The following is a 14,815-nucleotide window of genomic DNA, read 5'->3' on the forward strand; positions in this document are numbered from 1 at the left end:
TATCTCAGTCACCAAGACCATAGCACAAGGAAGGCGTCTGTGTAGACTCTGAGGCCCGGTATACCCGACATGACATTTGATGGTGAATGCATATAACAGCAGTAGGGGGCATTCTATTGTACGAGTGAAATTCTGGATGCATGTTCTGACCCTACATGAGAGATTTTGCTATATTTATTCTGTAGATCTCACTGAGTCAAGAAAATAGCAAAATAGCTTCTAAGGTCGCCCTTTAAATCCAGAAAATGCCTTGAAAATGGCCAAAAGAAAAGATCAAGGTGTCAATTTCAATACATTCTTTGGTGTAGAATCCAATGGTAATCTTGTGTTTCATGTAAAACCAAAGGAAACGCATTGATTTCTTTCTTGAATCAGTGAGATGTACAATATACCTTAAATCTAGGGGCAAAAGGTGTGCAGATTTTTTCGCTCCTATCATCTAACGCCCCATAGATGAGTCATGGTGGTGGCATGGTGCATAGTTTTTAAAAGCCGACTCTGGGATAAAATTTGCAGAAGAAATGGACCTCTGCTTGCAGTATTCTCTATTTTCAACTTCACTTCAGATGACGAAGAGCCTTTCGTTTAAAGGTTTCATGCTTGTTTAAATCTGTGTTTTTTGCCTGGAGGGCAGGCGTACTGTGTGTGCGTGTGGGGAGAAAACTGCCAGGAGCTGCGTGTAGGAGCTGGGCATCGACACGCCCTCACCGTAGCGCGAAAGAGGCCCAGAGATGGATGGAGTCATCAGCATCGCAGCGTGGTTCACGGACGCCGTGCCTTCCTCTCCCGCCATCGATAAAGCGCTTGGCTCGGCGCCTGGCATCGCCTGAAAGGGCCTGTCCAGGTGACTGATCAGCATTTCTGTACCAGGGTCCTGGAGGACTGCGTAAACACCTAAAGGACATCTCTACTTCCCAGGATCCTCTTGGATGCATGGGAACAAAGGCTTTTTAGTTTTTTACAGTAAATGTACTTTTTTCATTTATGTGTGCCCCCTTTTTGCATTTTTGTGGTTTTGCAGCCACATAAAGAATGAAATAAGGGATCACTTTAGTGAAGTACAGTAAATATATATTCACTTTAGATGTTGGATTATGCACTCAGTGAGCATATTATTAGGTATTTATTAGACCTATTTTTTATCCCCTTTGCCGCGTTGTGTGTTCAGAGATGCTCTTCTGCATACCACTGTTGCAATGGTGACTTAAATCAAATGTTTCCCCATTCTGATGGTTGATGTGAACATTAACTTAAGCTCCTGACCTGTATCTGGATGATTTTATGCATTGCACTGCTGCCACACGATTGGCTGATTAGATAATTGCACAAATAAGTAGGTGTACAGGTGTTCCTAATAAAGTGCTCGGTGAGTGTATAATTATAATAATAGTAATAGTAATAATATTAAATCTCCCAGCACTGGATTTTAGAAGTGGGACCTTCAGGTTTCTGTCCTAGGAGTTCAGCATTCAAAGTATATGAAAAACACATTGTTACAGTCATCTATATGCCTGGTCCTTAACTGATATGAAGAATGTAGCATTAATTTGAGTATAAAGGGACCTGTATTATGACACAATTCATAGTTCCCTCCACACCTTCTTATGCAGTGCTTCATTATACAGGTTTTTCGTGCTTCCATGTGTCTCTGTTTACAATTAAACCAACAGTGCAGATCCTTTATGCAAACAGATTATGCCTGCTTATTAGTCATGCATGAGTGGATCCTATTAAGAATTCCTTTCCTGTTCATTTGCAGATTCAGAATGGATTAATGCACAGGGTTTCTGTCTTACATAACATAGTAATGCATAACACATGGATGGCATGATAATGCATGGATGTGGTTTGCTTTGAATGACATATCTGCCTTAAACTCTAATTTGTATTCTGTCGGTGCCCTAGAGAGTGTCTTGTGTGAATTCTGCTGGAGATGAATCCCTTCGGATTCCACGGCTTCATAAGAATGTGTTAGCCGTGAGTTGCACAATAAAAGCGCTCTCTAACCCAGCTACCCTATAAAACCGGCATATAGTCTGATAAAGCCAAATGTTTCTCATTGACTGCCTTTGACATGTCAGATTTAGATGACTCAATGACTCGTAACTCAGGAAATATCGCAGCCTTGCTCCGTGCTCCGACTTAATGCGGATACCCAGGGTTGCAGCCCTCATTAAAAGCAGTTCCAGGGAATGCGTGGCTTCAGTCGTGTGCCTGTTACTGAATTGTGTGCGAGCTATAATTGAGTCACTACATATCACACACACACACACGCATTCACACACACACACATGCACGCACCCACATACACACACACGCATTCACACACACATAAACACGCGCACACGCACATACACACACGCACACAAGACGGCACTCGTTTTTCGGCGTGGTGGGCTTCTCTCCACACCCACCCTCTAGGTGTTCCCAATCTGGATCGCGTTGTCCCTAATTCAGACCAGACGAGGCCTGGCTGGTGTTTCTGGCTTGTTTATTGGGCCTAACGTGGCGCGTTGTGTCAGCAGCTCCTTTCCCACGATGCACAGGGAGGCCTCCTACGAGCTCCGGCAGTGACCCGCGCTCCCCGCACCTGTAACCAGAACGCGACCGGGCCGATTAGCGCTCAGTCGTTTTGGCCCGAGCCGATGTTGCACTTGGCATTTCCTCCGAGATCCGGGACACGCTTGACATGCGAGGCCGTTCCCCCCACCCTTCCCCGCCCCGGCGGGGAGAGAGAGAGCGCGGGGCCGAGGATCCCTCCGGAGGGGCCAGATTCGAGCCGCTGACTCATTCCCGTCTGATGACAGGGAAGGTGCTGGAATTAGACACAACAGCAGGAAAGTCTCACTTTTTCCCCCATAATTACACCAGGCCAGTGTATGACATAGCATTGTCATTTTATTGCATGTTTGCTAATATGTGGTTATTCTGCGAAGCAAAGAATTTGAAGATGTTTATCAGGCTGCATTAATGTGTTCAGCAATCCACACTGGTTGTTTTTCATGAGTTCTTGCACTTTTGCAGTTCTTTCATTGGGGAGAAACTCCCTCATGTGTTTCATTATCCATACTTGTAATGCAGTTCTTTATCCTTTCCTGGTGGCTTCACCATACGCCTTGATTTTAACTTCCCCCATATGTATCCTATTTATCAATTGTTGCAATTTAGCTGATATCACATGTCCCACAAGCTCATTGAAATAAAACAGAGTAAGTCTGTTATTCCACAGACCCAGTGCTTTTGCTGTGATAAATTATAATTGATTTTTAATTTGCGGAAGTGCTCCATGTCTGAGAATCACATTCAGAATTTACAATACTGTCTGTCTACAAAAGTCTAGTTTTCTTGTTTTAGTTTTATAGTATCACAGATTATCTGTGGCTAACATGTGGCATTAATCACGCTGTTTGGGCTGTTTGTCATATCCGTAATTTCAATAGCATCCTTTTTGTGTAAAAAAGAATGCAATGTAATACTGCAGTGAATACAAAGAAGTTATTATATGAAAACAACATTTTCAAAAATGTTTTCATTGTTAACTTATGTCTATGCTGAATAAAAAGATTATTTAGCATATTGTTCCACCCCTCACTATCCTTCCAAACAGTGTCTTTTCGGGTCTCATGAAACACTTGGGGTATGTATGGTAGCCCTTTAGTTGTGCCGCAAGGTTCCAATGTTGGACCTCCCCTTTTTGCATATGCATTCCTTCCATTGCAATAGAGGAAGTTAAGGCACTTGTCCCAGTGATGGACAGTTGTGTAGCCTTAATTTCATAACAGGAAGCCACACTGTCATACCTCTGTATCATGTTTCAGGCCAACAAGTCATTCCTTTTCTGTGACACAAGATTCAGCAATAGGTGTTACTTTTTATAACTCAAAAATAAATTAAACTTCAGGATTATGTAACTTTCTACAAATACATGTTTTCCTTGCTAATTAACACTTACCGTCGGAACAAACGGACGCCCCTTTTAGGAATGCGGTTTCTGGATTTGGCTTTGTCCCCAAAACAAAGCTGTGGATGTGAAAAGGGGTCGGTGATGAGAAGGTGACTTTGGGTCACGCTGCGCCGCGGCCCTCCATCTCATCGGGCCTTTGGGCCTGAGAGCGCAAGCGGCCCTCTAAATCTGCGAAATGAACAGCGCTCTGACAGCTCGGCATGGGCGAGCCAAAGTTAGGAGAAAGAATAAGGGATATATGCCTGGCTTCTTTGTTTTGTGTTCCTGAAGTCTGAGCCATCTGGGAGCCACAGCTTCAGTGTGAAGGCAACCGACTATTGTTATGTAATTGACCTTGTGGAAGTGGAGGTCTGTTATTCTTTTCACCCCTCAGACATTAATAACTCCACTAATATGCTTCAGACTCCATCAGAAATAAATCTGCTCTTTTTGTAGTTGTTTTAAGGGCTGATGGACTCCTCTGTGTGCTATTGTGAACATAGACGCCCACTGGTTTTTCAGGACCACTGACACCGCACTCAAATGGGCTTGTGAATAAACAAACCAGAACTTCAGGCCGGACGCTAATGTAACTGCTCTATAGGAGTTTGCGGCCTGGTTTTTCTTTATATTTTAGAAGTTTTATTTTTGTCGTATTAAGGAAGACCTATTTTCTAGTAGTAGTAGTAGTAGTTTTACACCAAGTTAGCCTTTAAGGATTCAGTCCTTTTGCATTGATAGGAACTGTTTCTGAGCAGTAATGTGGGAAATTTTGTCAAAGTATTTGGTTTCACAAGGCAGTACTTTTGTTAAAAATTGATAGTTTACTTTTTTTTAAGTGTCTAGCTTGCAAATGCTTTTATACATTCTGGTGCACAGTGTTTCTTGATTTGAGCTGTTCCCAGGGGCTGCAAATAATAGTTATATTTGTTATGCTGTGCTCACATTTCCGCTGGAAGGCACAAGACACACACAGACCACATGAATCCTACAAAATTCAAATACTCTCAGTCAGCGGTCTTCAGCTCCCAGCATTAGCAGAGTGGTACCTATCTTTTCCTGTCTGGATTGTGTACAGTAATAAAACTGCCAAGTTTCGATAACTTAATCCTCTTATAAATCAAAACCTTTGTTTTTTTTTCTCTCCCTTTCTCTCGCGTTCTCTTTTCCCCATTTGGCCTGTTTCCAATGTAGGTACCATTACCCAGTGCCTAAGATATTCTACGTGCAGCTGACTGTGGGGACGAGCGAGTTTATCGGAGAAGGGCGGACACGTCAGGCAGCTCGACACAATGCCGCCATGAAAGCCCTCCAAGCTCTGCGTGACGAGCCCATTCCGCCAAAAGCGCCTCAGGTAACGCTCTTCCCATGATGAGGTCCTCAAAAAACCAACCCAATCCATCTACATAAGAGACCCACCTTTATTCCAGGCAGTGTCAGGGCCAAAAAACTCTGCTGTTTGTCTCAAAATTCCTCTTTAGACGGTAGACAATGCAGGCAAATAATACATTTTCTTTTTTGTTTTTGTTTTTTTACTTGACATGTTTTTCAGGTAACATTTCCAAGCATCTCCCCACCGGAAATCAAATTACATTATTTCCAAACTGCTTGGCGGCAGGAGCGGTTATTTAAGACGTGTTGGCATTGTACTTGTTCTGTCTCGCACTTGTTTCCATAATGAGTTCTTTGTAATGTGCTGCTTCCGTGTATTGCTTTACAAATTGAAGGACTCTTGTCTCCATACAGGCCCCGGGCTAATCATGTTCAGCTTACGTTTGGCTTGTATTTATTGCTGTTTGCTGTTTCCTTGCAAAAGTACTCCCCACCTTCTGCTCATGTGGTCTGAGGACACTGAGACGGTGTGAGACAATACGCGGCGTTCGCTTAACTCATTCACATTAACTCGCAGTTCGTATTTCCGTCGAACGGTCCGGGTAGAAGCACTTGGAGACGTCACCGAGGTGAGATGGTCACTGAGGATGACTCCCCTTCAGTGAAACATCGCTATACAGTACGGTTGACGCTGTGAAATAGACCGTGTCCTGATTTACTCTAACCACAGAATGCAGCTCAGCTGTCAGGAATAAACAAACACTGCGTTTGTCGAGGCGCTGAGGTGAACATCCTGTGCTTCAGGCAGGCTTTCTATTGTGCGTGAGAGAAGAAGTGTCATGGTTTAACATGCAGTAGTGCCCCAGAGCAAATACGCTGGCTAGGGTAGGTTGAACGACCTTACTGTATCCCCATAACAGCTTGTGTGTATATGTGTGTTTGTATACACGCACATACATGCACACGACAGGCCATTCTGCCATTTTAGATCATTTTCTCATTCAATGTGTGCAATGTTTGAGAGCATGTAGGGACAACTATGATGGTATGTGCATGCAGAGACTGTAAAATAATAGTAACTTCAATCTGAAAAGAATTGCATTGTAATTATATAGCCATGATATGTTCTAAGCCAATTATATTGATAACTTGCATAACAGAATGGCAGTTTCACTGAAATTGTCATTTTGATGGCTACAGACTACTGTATGAGGATGGCATTAATAAACGTGAGGTTTGATATGCTTTGGTTTCTCTTTGATTATTTTATAATCATATTATGGTCACACATAGATTTCTGTGAATATTTTACATACATCTTTTGATAAAATTGACTCGTTCTGTATATCTGTGACTTATGCCTCTTTACAAATTGGATTCTTTGCCAGTCATGATGTTCTTTTACAGAATTCCTGATTGGGATGCAAAACATTGGACATGCCTGGGTTAATTTCGTTTACTTTGTTCACAGAGTGTTTTCTTGCTGTAATTTAATCAAGTCTTTGTTCCAGACAAAGCGAGCAGTATCAAGTGCTTTTTCTGCATTCTCCTTGGTGGTAGCTAATTACATTTGTTAAGTTCAGCTGTGGCTCGCATCTCAGAAAACAGAGCCCTGTTTCGCACGTAAAAGGTCCAGAAAGTTTGAAAGTGCCGGTCACAATTCCCAGCGTCTCAGTCCCTCAGCTTGCCTGTGTGGGCCACGGTTCTGAAAGGCTCAGGCTGGCTTGCGTCAGGCAGGGAAATCACCTTGTGGGACCCTGCTCTTTTATAAGGAGTGCAGACTGTCCCCGCTGGGGTTGAGTACGTCAGCGGCCTCCGCAGTGCAGTGACCTCGCCCTGAGAGTGGGAAAGTGGCTGGAGATGAGTATGTGGCGATGTACCGCGGCTGAGTTGCGGTTATAGGCTGGGATGGCTATGAGGTGCAAACAATGTGCCATTATTTTATTAGAAGTAAGGTGTGGGATTATTTTACCGAGTGCAGCTTCAAGCTCATATGCTCTTCAGGACTTCAGATTTGTTTGTTTTATGAAAAGAATAGGGTGGGAATTGTAGGGGAGAAACAGGAGACCGGCTGTTTATATATGGCAGGGGTTCAGATTTTGGATTCTCCCTCATTTATTAGCTTGTCTTGTGAGATGTGTGTCTACTTATCAATAATGTTTTCATGGTGGCAATGGTGTTAGTGTTTACAGGCCTAATTGAAAAAAGACTGGCTTGGGTGCATTGACACATCTCAGCTATGAGCACTGTTTATAATGCAACACAAGGGTTTGATTTAAAAGTCCTAAAATGGCCAGAGGAAATATTGCCTGTCATCGGAGTAGAGCAAGACCAACCTATATCGTCATGCAGCTGTAATCAGTTGTATCTGTCAAAGAATAGTGTGATAATTTGTCAGGAGAAGACCACGTGGAAAGCAAAATATTGGTGAATATGGACCGCAAATTTTTTTCAAATGAATGAAAGTTAGAAATGAAACCCTAAACATGGGTATTTCAGCTGCATCATGGTAAAATATACTTTACAGGCGCTTGTTTTGCCATCTTTTGGAGCCATCAGCTGTCTAGCTAATATGATAGTGGTTTATATTGGTGATGTGATGTCTGTTGGCATATGCTGTGGCATTGAACCAAGGCTTTCAATGAAATAGAATCATTTGGGAAATGTTTGGCCTAAGTTTTGACAGAGTATCTCATTTTGCGGTTATGGGTGAATACAAGATAATGAAATTTTATTAGCGAGGAGGGTGAATGTGAAAGAAATCTGGACCTGTGTGGACATTCCTCCTGTTTGAGAAAGAATGAATGAGAGCAAAGGCTACTTTATCTAAGCATATCGGGTTAGCGTGCTTTCTTGCCAGTCACCTCGACAGCGATTGGACAGATCCCGATGTATTAGCTGTTTGTTCTCTGCCTGTATTTTGTCGGCATCTGTCCAGCGAGAGAGCAATGAGCATTGGGTGGTTAACCTAGCACGCACACCTTTAATGACATTTTAATGTATAATATTACAATTTAACTACCATGCATTGCGTCAGGAAGACAGTATTGGCACCGGCTTGGAAAGCGTGCCATGTAGCGATGTGTCTTTGTTCGCGATGCAGCTGAAATTAGGAAAAGATTGCTCATATTAAAATCACATGGAGAGCACGTCATTGCACCAGTTTCTTACACATGCAGATGTTTACCCTTCTACTTTGAGATTCAGTATGATATTAGATGACTGTAGAGTAAAGCCTTACATGTGCTATGTGAGGATATGTTGGCCAATTGCCATGTAGGGCAAATGTGCGTTGTAGTTGAAAAGTGAATGTTCATGCCTCTGTGATGTGGTGATGCAACAGGAAATGTCCTAAAGTCCTTGGCACGGATTTAACCATTTCAGAGAGCGGAGGAGAAGAACGAGGTGGAGGAAACCAGCGATGCCAACAAGTCGGAGATCAGCCTGGTGTACGAGATTGCGCTCAAGCGGAACATGCCCGTCAGCTTTGAGGTAAAAGTGAACAGGTCAGGAAGCCAAGGGAATGAGCATTAAATCAGGGTTTTCTTTCCACACTTCCTGTTTGTTTTCTTTGTGTGCTAAAATTGGTGTCAGTCGTTTGATGCCCTTTTAAATGTATAAAAGCTGAAATTATTCCCCTGTCACTTCCTTATTCAGAGGCTCTGTGGTTTGAGCATTGTGCCAAGGCCACTTTCAGATATTTTTCAGATGTTTTACCTTCAGATGTCCCATGGGGAAACTGTATTCAGCAGGCTCAGTAATATTCCTGTCCTGACTGAAAGCACTTTTGTGTGTTTGGTAAGAGCCCTCGGTGGTGAGAGTTTGGCTTCTACTTTCTGTATTCCTGAGAGTTTCCCATCACATGATGGAAGTCACTGGATTAACTTGCTTTTAGGACTGCAGGTGCTTTCTAGTCAAACACTTGTCGTGTTTCATTGCTGCACTTGTTGCACACAAAGGACAATTTCCATCACAGAACATCTTTTGTTTTCCATTGGTCTTAGAAAGCTTTGTCGTTTTCAGGGTTTTTTTATGTCTCCCTGACAGGGGCATTATATCTTCTGGTTGTCCTGATGTCCTTCAGTGGTTCCATCACAAAAGTATTTCCACTCCCCAACATGATTAATTACATGTGGATTTCTGTGAAACTTGACACAATTTTGAGCACACTGGTCCTCAGATTCCGATTCATTTTCGTTTTTCAAGGAGAAAGGCTAAGGTTTCTGGAGCTCCTGTCGTGTCTACCTTGACCAATGATGTATGTGTTTTTGTGCATCTTGATGAAAAAAATACTATCCTCAGTGAATTGTGTGAAAATTAAACATTTTTTACAATTTTCTGTTCTCTAATTCTGGGAATTGTTTGTGGATTTAATTGAATCTGCCGCTTCCCAAGGAACCTGAGTAGGCAGGGGAAAAGATTTCTGCCATCTACTGTAGTTTATTAATCATCAGGCCTAGATTTTTCCTTTATCTTACAATTTCTGTGAGCAGCAGTCATCCTCTGTCAAGATCCCACCATTACTCAGTTTATTCCTGTTTAAAAATTATTTCCAATCATTCAGAGAGGATGCCATCTTCTCACATGCAACCTGCACACATAGCCCTGTCTGTGGATTCTACAGTACACCGGAGCCGTCTACGCAAAAAATATCCACACTCCATTCAGCACCTGTGACAGCATCGACTTGTATTAATCCTTCTGAAAATCCTCCGTAGAACTTTGTTGACCTTATGTTTGGGGAAAATGGATAACATTTTCTGCTCCAAGTCACATCAGAGTAGCGTAGGCCACATTTGCATTTGTAGTGCAAAGAAGCTTCATGTTGTGATGTTACTATCTCGGTATTTTACTTCATCATACGGGTGGGAGCTAATAGAGTTTCCTCTTGACAATGAGAAGAAATCCCACCAGCACTAATGCACAACATTCAGAATTCAGTTTCTGGCATTGTCAAACACACGCACACGCACATACATTCACAATTCCTTGCAAAATGGCAGCAGTATCAAGAGGATGATACAAACCTGCTCTGTGTTACAGAGTCACAAGAAAGACCTACTATCTCCTACCTGTAAGCTCAGTAGGTTTTCTTGCCAGAATAGACTAAAATTTTGTATTTATTTATTTTTGCAAACTGCTAACCTAACACTCCTTAGCACCACCCCTATAGTGGTGGTGGCCATGTTATACACCAGATTCTCCTATACACAGGATTCACAATTGATTGGAAAGCTATACTGGAGTTACTTTCTAATAAAAAGATGACTGTCTGAGCATGTGAAAATATTGATCAGGGGACTTGCTTGGGACTTCTCTGAATTGTATATAAAATAATGATATTTTATTTGTATTGGGGACACCCACGTGTATCATTGTTTGGGAGCTGATGCAGTCACAGATAAGAGAGAAGGTGCCCTCCTTCAGGAGCCACCCATCGCTTGCACCTTCAGGGCAAGAGCTGTACAAAACGAGCCTGTCTTCAGCCTGTCAGTCAGCGCAGGGGCTGACGTGCTGTCTGTGCCCCGAACCGAAGGCGTGTGGGCCTGGAACGGCAGGCTCCGATCCCAACAGCTCTGCCTTCCTCCGCCAAAACACTGACGCTCCTCACATGCGCCAAGATGAAAGATGAACATCGAGTTACAGCGCGCTTCCCCTTTACAACATGATCCCCGCCGTCAGGTGCGCGAGACAAGGGGGCAGACAGAGAGCTGGCCGCTCTCAGACGGCGGGGCGGGGGGGAATTAAGCGCAACGCTGAAACCCCATCACCCCGCGCGGGATTCCGTGTCGTCTGTGGACGCTGACTGCAGCTAGTCAGTCTGCCGCCATCGAACAAACGCCTCAGCCAAGACGCCCCCCCACCTGGGCAGAGGTGTCTGATGAATCTGCAGCAGGGATTATCGGCAGCCCTGGGGCGAAGCGGGACCCACCCTGGAGAAGCTCCCGCTCCAAGCGGTGCTGGGCCGCCACAGACAAGACTCGTTGTTTGGCGGAGAGCTTCGCCCTCCTTGTTTCTCCCAGTCTCGTCTCTGCTGCATTGTTGTTCGCCCGATAAGGTTACGGCGAGCCTCCTTTCTGGAGCCAAACCTCCTCAATAAAATCAAACGATACACTGGTACAGGGAGAGAAATGCCAATTTTGCACTCGGCGTTCTGCCTGCGCTGCATGTGGATGTGGAAAAAATGGAAAAAGTGGAAAAGGTTCTGTATTGAGCACTGTCAATCACTTGCAGCAAGCCAAGTGGGAAGACACAATTCATTCGCGCTGAGCTCATACACTTGATGTGTGTGCTCACATTTTATGTCGTAATCGCATATTATACGGAGACTTGTGGTGTTTTGCAGAAAGCAATGTGGCAAAAGAGATGTCATGTTGAATTTCCTGACTCTCGCTGTGAAGCACACCATTTGGAATGTGCAGATATGATGTTATTATGATTGGACCTGACAAAAAGGGCTTGCATCATTTACCCCATCTCATTCTACAAAGGAACACACGTTTTCACTAGAGGGATGCTATAATGTGTAGGCAAGTTCCTAGGTTCTAATAGACCCTGAAAAATCACATATTTTTCTGCAGACATGATTAATTATTAATCGCATAATAGAACACCCAAGACAATGATGAGACCAAAAAAGTATGCTACTTTGAAAAGAATCTGTCCCGTGATGTCACTCTGAAAGTTAACAAAAGGTCCACTTCATCAAGTAAATATTGTGTTGTCCCTTGTGTCCCACCAAGTGTGGGGGTTTGCACAAAGCCCTTTTGTGTTCCACAGAAGCATCCCCGTAGGCCGGCTCTCATGGCAGCTCGGAAATTATTGGCTGAAGTCTTTGCCCATGCCCTAAGCCACCCAATGAGCTCTTCCAGTGGACCCTGGCTGTTCAACAGCATGCACAAGATGAATTGTGTACAATATTCTTATTCTTATTTTGAATGTTAAATCACTCACCTGCAAAACGTATGTGTAGATAAGTACAATGTAGTGTAACCATGCTGTACATGAAGAAGGGTCAATAGGCCTTTACTTGTAATGACTCAACCAGAAACTCAGCTGCCAATCTTTCATTCTCCACATTGCAAGACAGTTGTGGACCCTGAAATGGACAGTTGATTTATTTGAATTACACATCAAAGGAGTTTTAGCGCTCATCGATGCGTTCCTCCTCAGGATAAAGCACACAGCTCAGCTCCTGTATTCTCAAAGCCTGTGTCCAGACAAAGCACCTGTGAATGCAGCAGACTGTTGCCTGCCTGACCTGGGAAAGGCTAGGCAAACAGACTTTCCACCGGCGCATTTCGGTGTTGTCACGGTGAGACTGAGGCTCGGTCCAAACAGGAGGGGGAGGCCAAGCTGCTGGGAGTCACATGTTCTTTCGGTTGCCAGATTTGTCATAAGCACGGCGGGAGGGATGTGGGAACACCCCGGAGACGGGTTTCTCTCAGTTCCGATTTGAACAAGGAAAGGGTAAAGGCCCCTGTAACAGTAACTGGCGGGGAACTGCACATAAAGCTTGTTCGGGAAACCCAATCTCCCGAGCGGACCTCTGTAAGGCACTGGAGGATCTCACCTGCTATGGGGGTGACGGGCTGGTGCGGTCGCAGGAAGCCTGTATGATTGCAGAAGCGATGACATCACCCCGAGCCGGATCTGGCCTATTTGTTTTAATTCTCCCAGCTGATTCAGGCCTGGGGCATTCGAGTGGAACTCGAGCCGCCATCGCGCAGACCATCACTCAGGAAACCGTGGAAACAGGGCTTTGCACCCATGGGGAGTGAGGGGTGTGTGTGTGCGGTATCACCAGGTGTTCTGCAAAGCCTTGGGTTTCCATTTGAACACTCCCCTCGATATGGAGAAGCCCTCCTGGACATACTGTTCCACGCTGTGCGATAAAGTCTTCACATGGTTTCAGAGCTCCATTAAGAGTTCTGTGCTAATTCTGTTGCATTTTGCATTTGTTAACCTCATATATTATGAACGCATGTATGAAAATGACAGCGTGCATTTGTTTTGAAAATGCAAATTGTGTGGGATTTTTTCAGGAGTAAGGTCCTTACTGCTAGTAATATATTGGAGCCTGTAAGCCAAGCAAATGTCTTTCTGCCAGGTCCTGAAGGAGAACGGCCCCCCACACATGAAGAGCTTCTTCACCCGGGTCACTGTGGGCGAGTTCTCAGGAGAGGGAGAGGGGAACAGCAAGAAGCTCTCCAAAAAGAGGGCAGCCCTCTCCGTCTTGCAGGACCTGAAGAAACTGCCACCCCTCCCGGTGGTGGAGAAGCCAAAGCTGCATTACAAGAAACGGCCCAAGTCTATTTTAAAGGTACACCAGAGCTACTGTATGCAGCCCTGAGGGCATTCGGCCAAGCTCTGCTCTAGATGAGGCGGTGGCCATTGGGATCATTCTGCAGGTTTACACTTTGGGACTGCTTGGGAAGTGCACCTGATTGTGAACAGTTTGCCTGATCGGTTTCCTTTGTTTTTCAGGTCTTGTTGGGTGTTAAAACTAGTGGTGTAAACGGTTAAACGTTTAAAAAAACATCATACAATAGAGTATACAAGTAGAACCGTTAGTTTTCTTGCTTTCACTGTTAAAAATGATTGAATAGAAATAAACGCACTCTGGCCGTGCGGTTTAAGGGATTAAACAGGATTTCGAAGTATTTTGTATTATAATTACTTTGTCATTATTATGGCAATGCTAGGCCTATTTCTTGTACATGTACAATTGAATGTAATTTAATGTGCAGTTTGGTTATGTGCAGCGGTTAACCGTTTTCAAAATGGGATGGTAACCATTTACAAAAACTGTTGATTTGTCACATCCCTAAAACACTGAGCGCCAATAAAGTTGGGAACTCCACAGCATTATGCTATTGTTAGTCATTTGTTCAGGAAGCAACCTCTATTATGCAGAACAGCTTACATTTACTGCACGATACAGTACATTTGTTTTTATAGTGCATATTTCATAAATTATTTGAGGCTAAGTTCTGTTCTCAAGCGACACCGCAGATTTGAACCTAGAACATTCTGGCTACAAACTGAGCTTCGTCTGCTTGTAGGAATTGAGTTATGTTTGTGGAGACAGTGCTTCCTGGTTTATTGGGCCGTGTGGTGCTGTGCTCTGCCCACAGACGGGGCCGGAGTACGGGCAGGGCATGAACCCCATCAGCCGCCTGGCCCAGATCCAGCAGGCCAAGAAGGAGAAGGAGCCTGAGTACGTGCTGCTGTCGGAGAGAGGGATGCCTCGTCGCCGTGAGTTCATCATGCAGGTAATGGAGATGCCTTGTGCAAACATGGGGGACGTCAGCACCCAATACGTCTTCATCAAACGCACCGCCGCCTCCACTACCTGGGCGCTCATTAACGTCTGTCACACAAATCAGTGCCATTTAGAGCCGTTTATAACTGTCAGCAGTCATTGACCGAGCCGCCGATTGTACGCAGGAATTATCGAAGCTGAGGTTGACCTTGTTGAGAGGACATGTCTGCCATAGTTATGTGCAGGAACCAGTAATGAATTCCTTGAAATATGAG

The 14,815-nt window shown here is 44.2% G+C and overlaps 1 protein-coding gene across 4 annotated transcripts in view; it reads left to right on the plus strand.

Annotated features, from left to right (window-relative positions):
- The window catches only part of stau2 (staufen double-stranded RNA binding protein 2), an 80,120-nt gene that overhangs the window by 17,405 nt on the left and 47,900 nt on the right, over window positions 1-14,815 (plus strand). For all 4 annotated transcript variants that reach the window (XR_009708480.1, XM_061237587.1, XM_061237588.1 and 1 more), the window contains exons 6-9: window positions 5,138-5,297; window positions 8,660-8,767; window positions 13,386-13,598; window positions 14,413-14,550. Coding sequence is in view for 3 of the 4 variants with exons in the window: in XM_061237587.1 (XP_061093571.1) it covers window positions 5,138-5,297; window positions 8,660-8,767; window positions 13,386-13,598; window positions 14,413-14,550 (619 nt within the window). In the remaining variant the exon portion in view is untranslated. The remainder of the gene's footprint in view (window positions 1-5,137; window positions 5,298-8,659; window positions 8,768-13,385; window positions 13,599-14,412; window positions 14,551-14,815) is intronic.

The sequence above is a fragment of the Conger conger genome, chromosome 4, assembly GCF_963514075.1.
Source record: "Conger conger chromosome 4, fConCon1.1, whole genome shotgun sequence".
NCBI classification, from domain to species: Eukaryota; Metazoa; Chordata; class Actinopteri; order Anguilliformes; family Congridae; genus Conger; species Conger conger.